Source organism: Prionailurus viverrinus, chromosome E3 (assembly GCF_022837055.1).
Source record: "Prionailurus viverrinus isolate Anna chromosome E3, UM_Priviv_1.0, whole genome shotgun sequence".
Lineage (NCBI taxonomy): Eukaryota > Metazoa > Chordata > Mammalia > Carnivora > Felidae > Prionailurus > Prionailurus viverrinus.
Window position 1 is genome coordinate 38,726,153 of NC_062576.1, and position 17,020 is coordinate 38,743,172.

The following is a 17,020-nucleotide window of genomic DNA, read 5'->3' on the forward strand; positions in this document are numbered from 1 at the left end:
CCGTGTGACAGTTTCCCCCGTGTTTCATTTCCATTAATCAATCACAGGAATGTTTACTGGAACCGTCGCTAATAGTAGTAAAATCTAATGGTGAAAAAATTTCACCTGATTTTATCTGACTTTCCTGTTCTTAGGTGTCCCGTCTGCTGCTGTTTGAAAATCTCTTAACTTGCCAGTCTTTCTGATACACCTGTGCCTTTTTGGGTACAGTAGTAGGTCCTTAATAGTTGTAAGCTGTTCAGTGGCATTGTACGATTCTCTTGTAAAGCAGATTCTTTTTATAATTCAAAGGCTTCCCTCTGCACTACCCCCCAAATATTTTGGATTTTTTAAAATCAAAGCGGTACCACTTAGACATATTTTCACTTTGTAGTTCGAATAACCGATGAAATAACCAGAAAAAAAAACTATATGTTATGAAAGACTTGTGCAATATTTCAATAAAGGAGTATTTGATATTTGATTACAAACTGAATGATGACATTTGGAACTATAGAAATCTGTTAAATAATTAGGGTTTGCTTTGACAATTATGGGCTATAAAAGCTTGACCCAGTTCCTTTGGATTAAAATATTTTGAGTATTTGTCACCTGATTAAAAGTAGAACCTTCTAACCATGACTCAGAGTTGAAGGAAATGTCAGAGCTTTTTATACTGGGAGGCGGGCAGCATGGTAGGAAGGAAGGCACCTGGGCCTCGCTCAGTGTGGACAGAGTCTCAGCTCCCGGCTTATCAGCTCTGCAACTTGGGCTTGTGACTTTACATTTGAGCTCGGGGGGTGGGTGTGGGTTGGGGGTCTCACCTGTAAGAGGGATTTTTTCCCCCCTAGAGTTTTCCTTTTTCACTTTGATCAGTTTTGTATGCTGGGTGACTGTGGTTCCTGGTGTCTAGCAGGTTGCCGCAGCTGTTACTGGTGTTTAACTGTGTGGGAAACCGTTAGACATACCCTTCTCCTTGAGCCGGTGGGCATTGGGATGATACAGGTGAGCAGTCTGACCCAGAACTGGATCCATGAAATTTCTTGCCGAATAAATGGGAAAGTGCTGCCCTCCCCCCCGCATTTCTCTCCCCCACCAGGGCTGGTGTGAGTGGGGTCTGGCAGTCTTGGAAAAGAATGAATTAGAGGCTGTGGTTTGGGAATCCTACAGACCAGGTGATAGTTTCACACACTTTGCTCAGTCTGTGTTTGAAGTTAAAAACTATTCTGTATTGGAAAATTGAAGTGGAAACGGAATTGTTCTTCTAGTATTGTTTCAGAACAAGGACTTGATTTAGGTTAGGACTTAGCGAAAAAGGAAAAGCAAGTATGGAGGAATCGTAAAAACAATCTTTCTTTTTCAGAAAACAGAGTTAGGGGAGAAAATGGCCTTGGGATCACTATGCAGTTTAGTCAGGTTGATTGGTGGGAAGGATGTCGGTGAAGTTTAATCTCCCCACTGGGTCGGCTCCCTCTGGTCTGGAAAGGAACAGATTCAGCTTTTTGCTGTATTGTGGGGATTTTCTCTCCTACAGATTCCATCATAGGAAATTGTTTCAGTGGAGTGTGCTATTTGCCATTCTCCTAGGTATTTTGGGTGTGGTGCTTTGTGGGTTTGGCCACTAAAAATTGCCCCGTGGTGGACAAAGAGCTTTTCCTCTGAATTTGTGCCTTTACGTTAAATCTTACTTACCTTTTATTTACTAAATAACTTTCATTGAAAATGACACAAAGTAATGAAGTACTGATAGATTTTCTGTGCTGTTGTCGTTATGCCTTTTACTCATAGTGGGATTGGGTTTTTTTGAAGAGCACAGTCTGCCCAGGGTTGAACTTCTCTTTAAAAATCTGTGAGAGAGTCATTTGAATTATTGGGAGATAGTTGGCTATTTCCGCTTGCACTGGTGACTTTCTCAGTCTTTGAAAGTGTAAGGAAAAACTGATCTCTTCCCAACAGTAAGAGAGTAGGTTTGGCCATTCCCTCTGTTTGAAATGCCAGTGTTCTCGTGATAGCCTCTACGCACCGTCCAGTAGAACTTTATCTGTGATGATGACACACACGTTCTGTAGCCACACGGCCCAGTGCCGGAGTCCCTGGCAGCTTGTGGCTGTTGAGTAAATTGGTACTAATGTGATTCAGGAGCTAAATTTCAAATTTAATTTTAATTAATGTAAATGTACACAGCCGCCTGTGGCTCCTGGCTGCTGTGTTGTACAGCACAGCCCTGAGGACACATACTTCTCTCGTTTGTTCATGGTTTTCTTGAAGGTATTTATGACCATCCTTCAAAGGGACTAGTTTTTAAAGACGCTTTGAAAAATATTTGTTGTTTTAGATTTAGGATTTTTTTCTCCTTTAGAAAATACTTATTGCACTGTGGCGCCAGTCCTAGAGAAACTGTGACACGAGTCCAAGTCCAGTGTCTGCCTTCGTGGGAGGCCGCTGTAGTCAGGTGTGACTGAGTACCTAGGAGGGGAGGTGATGGTCCCTTGCACGATGCAGGCACAGGACGGTCTCTTCCGAAAGGTCTTGGAAGGCCTTCTGGGGGAAGTGACGTTAGCATGGAGACCTGAAGATGAGTAGGAGATGGGGGTGGGGAGTACCGTTCCCGGGGGTAGGGAACAGCATAAGTAGCCATTGTGAAGGTCTGGAAGCATGTTCCAAACTCCTGAGTGTGTAACAACAGGTTTCGCAAAAGCCGGTTTTATCTTTGGTGTATACTCACTGGGCTACCATGTAGAGGCCATGCGGTCTTGCTTCTGAGAGGCGGAGACTGCTGGGGTGGCCCTGCGCCGGGTGTTGGGTGGGCCCGGGCCAGGCTCTGCTGTCCCACCTCATCCTTTTACTCAGAGATTTAAATGCTTAGGTAATTCGGATCAGAGATAACGTGCTTATTATGTGTGGGATACTGCTCGCTCGTCTGTGGTGCTCCCGCAGAACGGTGGTTCCGTCCCCTGGGCCAGAGGAGTGGTGGTGCGGGCAGGTGGTCCAGCGGCCCACGGGTGCCTGTCTGATCACACAGTCTGATCAGCGCTGGGAGGATGCGGGGCTCCGGGGACGGGCGGTCAGGGAAACTGCTCAGAGGAAGGACCACCTTGGGTTGGGGGCGTCGGTCTGGGCACCTGAAGGCAAGGTAAGGGTGTAGACAGCTCCTGGTGTCAGACCAGGGAGGGAGTCCAGATCATCCTTTTAGGGTTTGAAAACAAAACAAACTTTTAGAAACCCATTGCGTCCAGGGTAGTTGGAGGAAGCTACTGTGATTGCTTCTCAGAAATCTAGATCAGCTTTTCCCAGGGTGTATTTTTTCATCCAGGTTCCTGTCTGCAGGAGAGCTGACAGCTGCCTTCCCTCCCCACAAGCCGGGTTTGTGAGAGGCGAAGCCCCACGAATCACAATTCGTGTACTTAATTTGTTAGGAGATTTTTGCACAAACATAATTTTCTTGAAAAAGTTTTTTAAAAAACTGTTTTTGAGAGTGTGGGTAACATATTCATAGAGCCCAAACTTGGAAATGACACAGAAGAAGGTTTGGGGAAGGCCTCCCTCTCCTGCCTTCGGAATCCCCAACCTTCTGGGCCATTCTAGAGCATACTGTACAGGTGGGAGCCCGTGCTCTCTCTTGCTTGTTCCTGTATGTGGCACAGCTCACATGATGCTCCACTGTAGGTGGCCCCAGACTGATCAATGTCTCAGAGCTCTTGGCAATACTGATACTTAAAGAGCGGCTTCATTCTAAAAATCCTTTTTTTTTTTTTATGGTAAAATATTTTGGTGCTGTACTTAACATAAAATGATTTTAGAGTTTATATACCATAACTGAGAATTGAAGTTTAAACTTCAGTTAAAGTAAAAACTTTAGTTTAACTAAGGTTTAGTAAAAACGTTAGTAAAAATGAATTTCATGTCACCTGAAGACTGTCGGAGATTCTGTTACTGTTGTCATGTTGCACATCCCGTCATGCAGCCAGTTTACACCTGGTTTATAGTTACTCAGTTTCTGGAAAGGATTCCTGAAACCTGTGGTTTTGATTACCTGCCTTATTAGTTGATGATATACATGTGTCTCTAGCTTAACAACCTGTTTGTACACCAAGAGGATACAGTAAAAAATCAGTCTCTTGTTTGGTAGGACTTCTAAGAATATTCACGTTCACTCCAGGTCTCTTCATTAGTTTAGTTAATCAACCTAGAGATCGCAAAACACTAAGGTGACCGAAAGGTCCTTCAGGAGGAGGGCGGCTGAGTTGCCTGCCGTTGCTGGTTTGGGGAAGGGAAAGTGATCTTCCCTTCAAAAGGAAGAGAAGTCTGAGAGTTATTAAATAAGAAAGGATGGAAAACATACATAATTAGATCCTTTTTAGGAGTAAAAAGTGTGCGTACTTAGACTTCCAGAAGGAAATCTCTAGAAATTGTTTTTCTTGGGGATGGGGAACTGAAGATAGTTCGGTGGGGGGGGGGGGGGGGCTTCCTCTGCTTTGCACTTCATAGTCTTCTTGATGCTGAAAAAAAAAAATCCAGAAATATAATACTTGCATCACAAAACTAGTGAAAGAGTAAATCACATCCAAAGCAAAACATCTTTAGTATTTGTGGTTAGGAGAATCTATCAAATGGTGAGAAGTGGAGATTTGGTTAATTCTGTTACAAATCTTTGGACCTGTAGCACAAATGACTTGAGCAAGTGCTGACTAACTTAGAGGCGCCATCCAGAGACAGGAAAATGTGATCATGTTTAGAGTGATGTCCAGTCATCCCTTCCTTTGCCACAAGCTCTGATTTTAAGAGAATCTTTCAAGTAGAGGTTTCTTCACAGATGTGCTAGAAGCTGCAGGACCTGACAGCCACCTGATGTTTCTTTGACTATTTTAAAATAATGTCAGCTTTCCCAGCGTGAGCAGCATCTATCTTACCATTACGTTGGCTACAAAATGTTATATGTAGATCGTCACGTTCCTTTAGGAAAAAAAAGTAGTTTTTGGAAAGTCCCTCTTTAAAGTGCTTTTTCTTTTGTCTTTTAAGCTCATGTGAACACTAAAACTATTTTACACTAATACTGAACCCATTTCAGGTTTCATCTTCAAACTGCAGACGCTCCCAACTGGAAGTGTTCCAGGTGTTATCATCTGGGCTTGAGCTAATCGCCGGGGCCTGGACACCCCAGGGGCTGCCCGACAAAAAAAAATCAATTTCTTTAATTACTTAAACGAATAGTTCCTTCGCATGGTTCAAAAATGAGAGGACACGCAGGCTGTAGAGTGAAAGCCTCCCTCCCTCTACCTAGTGTCGCAGGTAACCGCTGCGAGTAGCTTGTGCTCTCCTCCACGGTTTCTCTCTTCAGGCAGACGCTGTTCTTAGTTCCTTTGCCCCCTTTCTGCCTTTCCTTCTTACCTTACCTTACAGTAAGGAAACGAACTGTTCACATTGTTGCAGACCTGCAGATAGCAGCCCGTGAAGAGCTTCCTTATCCCTTTCCATAGTATCCATTATATGAGATGGGCCATAACTGATTTCATCTGCTCCCCCCAGATGGACACTTAGGTTATTTCCAGTCTTGTTTCCTCTCAAACAGTGCTTTAATGAACAGCCTGCGGTTATGTGTATGTCTATAGAACAGATTCCTAAAAAGGAATTAATGGTTAAAAGGAATATGCATTGTAATTTTGATCGTATCATCAAATTGTCCTTCAAGGGCTTGTATGTTGGTGGATTCTTAAAGCTTGAAAAGCAGCACACTCAGATCCATTGTAGACATCACTGGATATTTTGTCTCTGTTACTTATTAATATTGTCTAGTTGATGGACACTCAGGTAATTCTTTAGCTGGTGATTCTCCATGATTTTGTATTTCTCAGTTGCTTGGGATTTAGCTATAATTTTATCGTGTGTGTGTGTTTTCCCTTTAAGACTTTTTTTTAGAGCAGTTTCAGGTTCACAGCAAAATTGAGGAGAGGGTACAAAGATTTCCCATATACGCCCTTCCCCCACACGCACAGCTTCCCCCTTATCGGCACCCCCCCTTAGCGCGTGTTTGTTACAGTTGATAAACCTACTCGGACACTCATAATCACTTTACTCAAGGGTTCACTCTTGGTGTTGTGCATTCTTTTTTTTTTTTATTTTTCATTTTTTTAAACTTTGTATTAAATTTTTTTAATGTTTATTTATTTTTGAGAGTGTGACTAGGGGAAGGGCAGAGAGAGAAGGAGACATGGAATCTGAGCTGTCAGCACAGCCCACGCCGGGCTTGAACCCGTGAATCGGGAGATCATGACCTGAGCCAAAGTTGGATGCTTAATTGACATGTTTTCATCATCATAATATCATACAGAGTATTTTCACTGCCCTAAACCGCCCCCATCCCCCGCCGGCTCCACTTGTTCACCCCGTCCCCCCCCCCCCACCAACTACTGACCTTTTTATTGTGTCCATAGTTTTGCCTTTTCCAGAATGACCTACAGTTGGAACCATGTAGTATGTTGCCTTTTCAGATTGGCTCCTTCTACTTAGTAAGACACATTTAAGGTTCCTCTATGTCTTGTCTTGTGGTGCTGAATGATATTCAGTTGTCTGGATGTTGGTGTACTTTTTGGACTTCGTGTATTCATTTCCTGTTACGGTCTCTCCTAGGCCCACACACTTTTATATCCTGTACGCTGACACCTCCAAGTCCAGACAGCGGTCTTTCTCCCTTTCTCCTGTCTTGGTGTTGCTGCCTGCTAGCTATATCTCCCAGCATTTGGGCCAGAGGACTGGTCTCTGATGTCTGAGGCAGCTTGGCACCTGCAGTCTAGGCTTGCTTCTGCAGACGTTGGATGCTGGCACAGCACCCTACATTCCTCCTCTTCCAGGACTTTTCTTTTTTTCTCTTTTTTAGAAACAGCGTGAGTTGGGGAGAGGGGTGAGGGGTGGGGGTAGAAAGGGGGGGGAGGGAGGGAGGGAGAGAGAGAGGGAGAGAGGGAGAATATCTTAAGCAGGCTCCATGGTCAGCACGGAGCCTGACACGGGGCTCGATCCCATGACCCTGTGATCATGACCTGAGCTGAAATTGAGTCAGACATTCACACGAGCCACCCAGGCGGCTCCCCCCCCCCCCGCCCCCCTGATTATTAATTGAGTTGCAGAGCGGATAGGCAGCTGGCTAAGCCCCCCTGCCCCCCTGGCTCTGGGTGCTCCTCAGCCTTGGTGGTGGAGAACAGTGAACCTCTTTCTGCTCCCTTTGCTCCAGACCATCTGGTTACAGTTGAGAATCTGCTGAGTGAATTACGGTTGGTCCAGTGGTGGTTCGCTGCTGTGACAGCATCTTCTGTCCCGCCTTTGTCTTAGGAAGGCTTAAAATCTCTTCCCTTCAGAGGGTCAGCACGTAAACCACGTTTAGGAAACTTAAATTGTCCTAGCCCTCTGGGCACAGCACTTGGAGCTTGTAAGCTTGTAAAGCTCATCGAGCGAGGCCAGGAGGCCGGCTGCCATTCCAGGACTCTGGTGATTGAGGTCCAGCGTGACAGGACTTTCAGTCAGGACTGTCTTGGGTTCTTTAAGGGGAAGGTAAACAGCAAACATTTGGTGAAACAAGATTTTTTTTTTTTTTTAATGTTTATTTTTGAAAGAGAGAGCGTGAGCGGGGGAGGAGCAGAGAGAGAGGGAGACACAGAATGAGAAGCAGGCTCCAGGCTCTGAGCTGTCAGCCCAGAGCCCAACGCGGGGCCGAACTCAAGAACCGTGAGGTCAAGACCTGAGCCGAAGTTGGATGCTCAACCTACTGAGCCACCCAGGCGCCCTGAAACAAGATTTCTTGATACTTGAAGCAAAGTAACCACGAAATGCATTTGTGAATGAAAAAAGAAAATGCTCAGATTTTAATGGTAAATTGTGTACATCAGACTCTACCTTTCTTGGGTAGACTTACTCTTGAAAAAGTATATGAATAAAGCAGGTATGTCCCCTCTGATTTACACCGTAGTTTGTAAGGTGCTGTAGTTTTATTTCCGTTAGTTTTATCTACTGCAGTACCCTGGTTTCCTTCCCCTTGCTTCAGATGGTATAGTTCATGGTATTTAAATATTTAAAAGTACTTACTGGGTAGGTTTCCATGTAAAAGAGTCTCCCTGGGTGGATCCTTTGGTAACATGAATATTTGTCCCATAAGTTAGCTATAAATTTGGGTTTTATAAATTAAATTGTATTATAACTCTTAACATGAGACTGACTTATACTAGAGAATAGAATTTGGGTTTTATTTTTTGTCCTATGCTCTGCTGTGTCTGATGAGTGATTATTATTTTTTTTAATGTTTATTTATTTTTGAGAGACACAGAGTATGAGCAAGAGAGGGGCAGAGAGAGAGGGAGACACAGAATCCGAAGCAGGCTCCAGGCTCTGAGCCGTCAGCAGAGAGCCCAATGCCAGGCTTCAGCTCACAAACTGTGAGATCATGACCTGAGCCAAAGTCAGTTGCTAAACCGACTGAGCTACCCAGGTGTCCCTGATGAGCAATTATTTAAATGCACATTACTGGTGGATCTTCCCCAGAAAGACATTCTTCATTAGAGCCTTCTAGTGGGTCCCTCCCTCCTGCATCACTGCACACACCTGCAGAGGGACTCCTGCCATGTTGGAGTTGAAACTCACCACAAGCAGAGTGGCTAGCTTGTTCTGTCTGCTCAGCTCCCTGCTTCCACCCCTCCCCATTTCCAGTGTCCCTGTCTCAACGTCTTTTCCTTCTAAAGATCTGCTCAGAGTTGGCCTCTCATTTGGAGACTTTCTTGCTTCCATTCATTCCCTTACTCCACTTGCTTGTAATATCTGATATTTGTGTGTTAACAGTTTGCCTTTGTGACTTGGTGTCCATGGCCTGTCTCCCTCAGTTACATTATAATCCTTTGGGGGGCTGACTTTTATTTGAGTCTCAAATAAGCCCCGTTAGCCCTGAATGGAGCAAAGTCTCGAGAGCGAGGACACGGCCCCACCGTAGGGAGGCCGGGAGGAGGCAGATTCCCCAGCCAAGTCTGCTCTGGCTCATGAGCAGATAGTGATTCCGAGGAGGGGAAGCACTTTTTTGTTCAATACAAGATCACTGTTGAGAATGAAGTAAAAACCTCATTATTCTGTGCTAATTAGTGGGTGGTGTATCTGCATAAAAAGCTTGAATCGCTGAAGATTTTAGAAGGAATTTACTTTAATTATTTCCTAATAGTCATTGTACCAAAAAAAAAAAAAAAAAGATGTCTTTCGGGAATGTCTTTAAATGCCTAAATAAAAATTATTTGTAATGGTCTAAATGCTAATAAAACGGTGTTCTTTCTTTTTCCTTTAAAAATGTTTTAATTCTGCGTCATTGAAGAGTTGTCCCATTATCCACGCAATCCCATGAATTTTCAAAGCAGAGTAAGCTTTAATTCTCCTAGAATTGTCACACATTGTTAGGGCTTTACCATAGAGAGGGGACTGTTGTTGAGCACGAACCCTGTGCCGGACATGGGGTGCCAGGTCCTTGATGTGCATGTGTCTTTTAGTCCTCACAGCGACCTCAGAAGATGGTGCCCTGACAGACAGTGACTAATATTGATGGGACCCTTATTGCCTGTCAGGCTAAGGGCTGTATCCGCGTTGTACGATTTAATCCTTTCATCAATGATCCTAGAGGGAAGTGCCGTTTTCTTTTCCATTTTAGAGCTAAGGAAATAGTAAGGAGGTGTAGGAGGAGGAAGTGACAGATATGGGCCTGAATCAAGACCTTGAGGTACTATTCTCACCACAGCGGGCTGTGGCTCCTGCGTCGCGAGTGTCTGACTAATGTATTAATGACTGTGCCACGGGGGTCTCGAATGGTCTCCAGATCATCTAAGAATTAGAACCCTGTGAAAGTGTTTACCCTTCTGTCATTTCCTCCTCTTTAGATATGAGCCTTTTCAGAATGCCTTGCCCGTTTGGATTAATTTTTGTATCCAGTTTTGTCTCGGGAATTAAAAATTCTTTTTGTAAAAGTTTCCAGGGCTGATGTATAAAAGTTCTGAGCGTTCTTAAGATTTAAGACAAGCATTTGAATAGTTCTAGTACGAGTAATGCCGAAAGAGACGTAAAGAAATTACGGAAAGAAAAACAAAAGCAGACCTTTTTCACTGAGAGTAAGAGAGCCGTGGGCGCGGGTGGGGAGGGCAGGGTATCTGTGGGAGGGGAGTTTCATGCTTGAGAGTAGAGAAACGTGAACATGAAACAGCGTCTAAACTCTCACTCTTAGGTTTTTCCTCAAGCTAACATCTCTTATTCTGTGTTAATGCCGTTTAATCTTTACATCAGCCATGGGATGGAGGGCCATGGATGCCGAGGGGGAGCTGGAGGGAGAAGTAACCTGATTGGTCCCCTGCAGGATAATGAGGCTGCATAAAGGGGAAGCAGGGCAGGAGAATTCATTATTGAATTTTGTTCTCTTTGTTTCTCTTTTATGAAAGTAGTCATAAATGTTAAGATGACTATTTTATATCTTTGGCTACACAAGGCAAGTGTTAAAATTGATACTGTGTATCCTGTAACTTGGGCACTCTTCTCTGTAATTCACTCGTTCCCTCAGCGTGAAGGGGTTTGTAGAGAGCCCGATTCACAGAAGCATTTTATGCAAGGCACTGAGTAGACACGATCCCTCGGTCATGGTCCTTAAAGCCTTGTGAATTTTAACTGGGAGTTGATAGTATGCGTTTAAGACTCAGTCATGTCTGCCGACCATAGAAGAGTTACTACTTCTGGCCAGTACAAGATTTGATCAACTTGATTGTGTACATTCGAACAGAAAAATCATTTCTGCCAGTCAGAGAATTTGGGGCCCCAGTTGCCATTGAAAGGAAAAAAATAAGGTGTTACGACAGAAAGAGGAGATGTTAGGAAACCTGAGGAAGGATGTGTTTTGTGGATGATTGGCTCAGCTGCATTTGAACAGACTCTTCAAACAAAGCTGTTTTCAGATGTTACAGGCTGGATGGATGGATTCAGCCACTTACCTGGTATTTGATTTGTAAAGTGAAGAGCTTTTTTTCAGGGTACCTGATAGTAGTTCTTTGCTTGTTTAAGATGAAATACTGACTTCTGATAGTGGTGGATAAGAATGGATCTTAGAACATGTGTAGGATGCCTTGTCTTTCAGTGTTTAGAGGGGATTGTTTCCTGGAGCAGGGTTTCTCTGAGCAGCCTAGAAGTGAAACATCCCTTGCGACCATGCTGGATGAAGACCTTCCATTGCTGTGGATGCCCTAACTTTGTAGGAGTGTGACAGAGACCGGGAAGCCTATAGCTACGTTTTTCTCACATCAGCTTAATGAAAGGGACGGACTCTAGGGTGGCATCCGAAGAGCCCCCAAAGAGAAAATTCCGGTTGGCTATAGAGGCATGACAGGCGGTGTTTGCCGTGTGACAGAGAAGTCTCCTGCGAGAGGTGAGCCCCTAGAAGGCATGGTCCCATAAGTCTTATTCAGCCTCAGCTCTGCTCTCTCCTGGGTCCCCTGGTAACTTGGTAGAGAGAAGGGAACTTACCTGGGACTGGAAGTTATAACACTCAATCTTGAATTTTAGGAACTTCCGGTGATTCAGATTGGTATTGCCCAACCATTGTGTTGGGACACTGTGGTGTGTAGAAAGCCTAACTGTGTATGTTGCAATATCCTGGCTTTCCTTCTTCACTCTCCGTTGTCAATTTTTTGAACTGGAGAATAGGGAACATGGTGACAGTAATGGTGAGAAGGGTGGTATTGTGAGTACGGATGGCCCTCCGCAAGCCGTCTTTATTTTATAGACTCCTTGTATATTTGGGTGTATACACGTTCATAAGTGTTGGGACTGGTAGGTGAGGACGTGAGTAGAATTAGTCAATTCTTTCTACAGCTGAATGGCTGGGAGATGCGTTTGGGCTGAAATAAGATGAGAAAAGTGGTCAAGGTGGACAAAATGTGTCAAACCAGTACAAACCAAAAGTGAGCCCAAGACATGCTGCCTTGTGACACTTGTCAAAGTTGCGTGTGCATTTGGAGTAGAGGTATGGTAAATCATTAAAAAAAACAACTCCAAACTGGTAAATTTGAGAGTGGCAGGATGGTGGGTGATTCCTTAAAGATAAGATATTTAAAAGTTTTTGTGCAATATGGAATAAGAAAACCAGCATGTGCCCTGTTCCAGCTTTCATCGTATAACCCTGGGATGTCGGCCCTGTTTCACACTCGAGGGAAGTGAGATGCACACATGGAGCAGCTTGCTCAGGGACACAGGGCTGGTCGATTCAGCCAGGATTTGGACACGGGTGTTCCGCTTCCGGGTGTTCCTTTTCCTTCCTCGTTGCCCATTCTCACACCGGAGTGGGGACCCTCACTCTGACACTGCCGTGTTTAACTATGCATTCAGGTTTGCCTGCTCTGGTCCTGGCCTCGCTGCCTTCTCCTAGGAAAAGTGCTTCCAGACACTTGGAAGAGCCAATCAGGGAACTTCCGCAGGTTGTTCGAAACTTTAAATATTAAATATTTGGAGTTCATTTCCTTCTAAGGATTTACAGTGTTTGACACTGTCTCTTCATCCCCTCCCTGGGAAATAGAAAGGAAACTCGATCTCTGTCATCATGGTTCCTATTTGCTGGTTTAGATGTAGTTTCATTTTCATGTTCATACGTTGAGAAGCATTGCGTTAAAACACACACACACACACACGCACACTGGTTTGTTGGTTTCTTGGGTTTATTTGTTTTTTAAGAATGTGGAGTACGGGCGCCTTCCTTGCTCAGTTGGTAGCGACTGTGACTCTTGATCTTGGGGTTGTGACTTGGAGCCCCACGTTGGGTCTACATAGAGATTACCTAAAACTAAAATCTTAAAAGAATATGGAATAAAAACGTATGCGTGTGGCTAGAGTCTGGAAGGCAACAAAACTTGAGTTACGTTGGAGAGTTGTTTTTTTCCTTGATTTCATGTGTTTTTTTTTAAATTTTTATTTAATGTGTTCTTTGTATCTGGAGACCTTAGTGAATCTCCAAATTCAGGACAACATAATGCCATAAGAGCTATGGAATGGAACCCACCAAACCACATCGAGATGCAAAAAGCCCTGATCAGTGGTTGTGTCTCAGCTATCTGTTGTATCCAGGAGTCAGCTCCTGTGTCTCTTCCTAATTACATGTCCTGTAATCTGGAGGAAGCAACCCCAAATTGAGGGACGTTCTACAAAACCAACTGGCCTGTCCTCTTCAAAAAATGTCAGAGTTATGAAAGAACAAGCCTAAGGGACCTTCCCAGATGAAAAGACAAAGACATGACAGCGAGGTGCACTGGGGCCCGGAATTGGGCTTTAGACCAGGAGAGGGAATGTGATGAAGGGTGTTCGTGAGACAGCTGGTCACATTTGAGTAAGGGCAGTCAGTACATTAAGTACTGGGTCAGTGTTAAATTTACTAAATTTCATAAATGTGCTGTGTTTTTGTAAAATGGTGTTCTTAGGAGATGCATGGTCAAACACTTGAGAAGAAGGGCTCATACTGTCTGCAACTTGCTCTCACAGGTTCTACAAAAACTCTGTGTGTGTGTGTGTGTGTGTATGTGTACAGTTGCAAGTAATTTCTAATTCCTTCTAGCCGGGTAGGATGAGTTTGGTATGTATGAGAGGTGGTCTGTACATAACACGTATGTACAGAGAGCTTTGGAAGCCGAAAAGAGGGACGGGTCCGCTCTGCAGGGGCAGCCTGAAGAAAGTCTTCAGAGTCACTGTGTTGAACCTGAGTGAGAGGGAGGGGTGTTGTGACCAAGAGAGAGAGCATCCAGAAGAAGGATTTCTGTGTATGACAGCCCACTGTGTTGTGGCTGGAAGGTAGGGCACATCAGAAGGTGCCAGGGGTTGCTCAGGGGCCACTCCTGATGGCATGGTATGCCTTATGAAGGAGTGTGAACTTCATCCATAGACATGATGGAGATACCAAGATGCCTTCGGCTGCACATTTCATTAAACTTCAGCTAGAATGGCTTAAATGATAGGAAGTGTATTTTCTCACATCACAGGAAATCTGAGGGCAGGGAGGGTCCAGAGTTGGATAATTCAGCTTGGAGATGGCTTCATGAACCCAGTGTCTAGTTTTGCTGTAGCCCGTCCTTACTTAGTGTGTGAGTGGTGTCTCCTCTCCTGTCTGGGGAGGGAAAGGGAGATTTCTTCCCGAGCATGCCTTGCTGTAAGGAAGGAGAACCTTGTCCAGAACAGTCTTGGCCAACTTGCCTTCAATTCTCTTTGCTGGGATTGCGTCCCTGCAAGAAGGTACTTGTGGTGGGTGGCTCTTGAGTCACTCTTGCTCCTGCAGCTGGGATGGTGTGGCCCTTCCTTAGAGGAACCTTGGAGTGGTCACGCGAGGGGCTTGCTGGGTCAGCAGTCTATCAGTCCTGCCGCCGTGGAGAAGACCGTTCAGTTTTTCAGAGTGGGGAGTGGGAGAGGGAGTGACTGTATTTAAACAACGGAAACAGACACATGCACTCATCACCCCACCACTTTGACCAGTACCACTCTTTATTTTTGGCCTGTTGCTGTCCAGCCACTGCCCACGTGCACGTACTTCAGTGCTAATCTTACTTGACGTGCCATTTTACATACGATGTCATTTGCATGTTTTTACATAACATGCATATTTTCCTACCTTTTTAGTCTTCGACATTATTTTAAGAGATATGTAACGTTTTGTAATATTATACAGTAATTTATTAAACCTTCTGTTATTGTGGAATGGTAATAACGGCTAATACGATGGAATACTTAACCCCACAGGCACTGTTGGTTGGAATGCTTTACGTTTATTAATTCACGTAGTCCCCACGAAACCCTGTGAGGTCTGGTGGCCATTATCACCACCGCGCCGCCCCCCCCCCCCCCTTCCAGACAGAGGAAACCAAGGTGTAGAAAGTCAAGGGAGCTCAGAGCTAGTACGTGAGGGACTAGAAGCAGAGCTGGGCTCACAAGCAGGCAGTCGGGTCCTCGGTCTACCCATTGGGCTGGGCCGCCTCCGCACCTTGTCTGTACCATGTCGATGCCACACACACGGCCACTCGTGTTGTTTCCTACACATCTTGTCCTTTGTGCACGTGGCCAGGTGGCTTCGGGGTGAAGGAGGTGTGGTCGGTGAGGGACTGAGGGACGGAGATGACACAGAGGCCACACGAGAGAGAAATGGTACTTTGAGAGGGACTGGGAAATCCTGTGTGCTCACGCTTGGAGGTCCCTGTGCTGCCCGTAACCCCTCTCACGTCAGACAAGTAGTTGTCAAGTTGTTTTCTTTTCCTTTTAACTGTTCTTAGTTCCTTTACATGTCTTTATTTTCTGCAGCTTCAACACTGTGAGAACTCTCCTATTCTGTTTAGGCTCGGGTTTTGTTTTGTTTTGTTTTTGTTTTTCTTTAATAATTTACCGTTTAACTCTGTGATCACTTAAGGTTAGAGTTTAATTTCCCCCAATTGCTTTTCATCTCACCTGATGCCCATTTATCAGGGCACACATACATTCTCCAGAGCATTTTAACATAATTTGGTGAAGGTTTAATTGATTAATTTCCTCTAATTCCATTAATTTCCTTTAATTTGTATATCTATGTTTCTCCTCACACCACATGGTTTGATTATTGTTTTAGAATATATGATAAAATCTAGTAGGGCCGACCCTCCTCTCATCTCTGTTTAACTTCTTCTCCTTTAGCGTTTGAAGGTTAACCTTCCCTGTTTTATTTTCCCAAGTGAAGTTTCCAATCATTTTAACGTTACTCTTAAGACGTGCCAGTGTTCTCGGGCGGTGCTCCTTTGGGTTAAGGTCATAGCGACATAATGACATTTGGAAAGCTCTTACGGTTGCTTAGTTTCTCATTTCCATTTCTGTTTAATTTCTAGATTTTGGATCATTGTTTGACTTGGAAAATGATCTTCCTGATGAGCTGATCCCCAATGGAGGAGAATTAGGCCTTATAAACAGTGGGAACCTTGTTCCAGATGCTGCTTCCAAACATAAACAACTGTCGGAGCTTCTGCGCGGAGGCAGCGGCTCTAGTATCAACCCAGGAATAGGAAATGTTAGCGCCAGCAGCCCCGTGCAGCAAGGCCTCGGTGGGCAGGCTCAAGGGCAGCCGAACAGTGCAAACATGGCCAGCCTGGGTGCCATGGGCAAGAGCCCTCTGAACCAGGGAGATTCTTCAGCCCCCAGCCTGCCCAAACAGGCAGCCAGCACCTCTGGGCCCACTCCCCCTGCTTCCCAAGCACTGAATCCGCAAGCACAAAAGCAAGTGGGGCTGGTGACCAGCAGCCCTGCCACGTCGCAGACGGGACCTGGGATCTGCATGAATGCTAACTTTAACCAGACCCACCCTGCCCTCCTCAATAGTAACTCTGGCCATAGTTTAATGAACCAGGCCCAGCAAGGACAGGCGCAAGTCATGAATGGCTCTCTTGGGGCGGCCGGCAGAGGAAGGGGAGCTGGGATGCCGTACCCCGCGCCCGCCATGCAGGGGGCCTCGAGCAGCGTGTTGGCCGAGACGTTAACGCAGGTCTCACCGCAAATGGCCAGTCACGCGGGACTGAACACGGCGCAGGCAGGAGGCATGACCAAGGTAAGTGAGCTGAAGTGCTCTGAATGCTTCTTACTCCTGGGGGCGGGGAGCTTCTCCTTCCTACATTTTATTTATTTTTGAGAGAGAGAGAGAGAGACAGAGCACAAGTGGGGGAGGGGCCGAGAGAGAAGGAGACACGGAATCTGAAGCAGGCTCCGAGCTGTCAGCACTCCTTCCTAGCAGGTAACGCCGTAACGGGGGTGGGGGGCTGGTGGAATGCGGCGTGTTCCTGCCTCCTTCAGTCTTTCCCTCTGCCCCTCAGATTTGGAGGAGGGAGAGCTGGTATCTGGAACCCAGAGAGAAAGATCTCTGCCCCTGTCCTTAAAGTGGGAATTCTTGGGGCGCCTGGGTGGCTCGGTCGGTTGAACGTCCGACTCTTGATTTCGGCTCAGGTCGTGGTTCCAGGGTCGTGGGATCAAGCCCTTTGTCGGGCTCTGCATTTAGTGTGGGGCC

General features: G+C 45.4%; 1 protein-coding gene across 3 annotated transcripts in view; it reads left to right on the forward strand.

The window, feature by feature from the left end:
- The window catches only part of CREBBP (CREB binding protein), a 126,814-nt gene that overhangs the window by 7,314 nt on the left and 102,480 nt on the right, over positions 1 to 17,020 (forward strand). For 2 of the 3 annotated variants that reach the window (XM_047837595.1, XM_047837598.1), the window contains exon 2: positions 15,855 to 16,567. In XM_047837595.1, the coding sequence (XP_047693551.1) occupies positions 15,855 to 16,567 (713 nt within the window). Of the gene's footprint in view, positions 1 to 10,732; positions 11,399 to 15,854; positions 16,568 to 17,020 lie in introns of those variants that run through there. The other variant, XM_047837597.1, reaches the window with a different exon arrangement.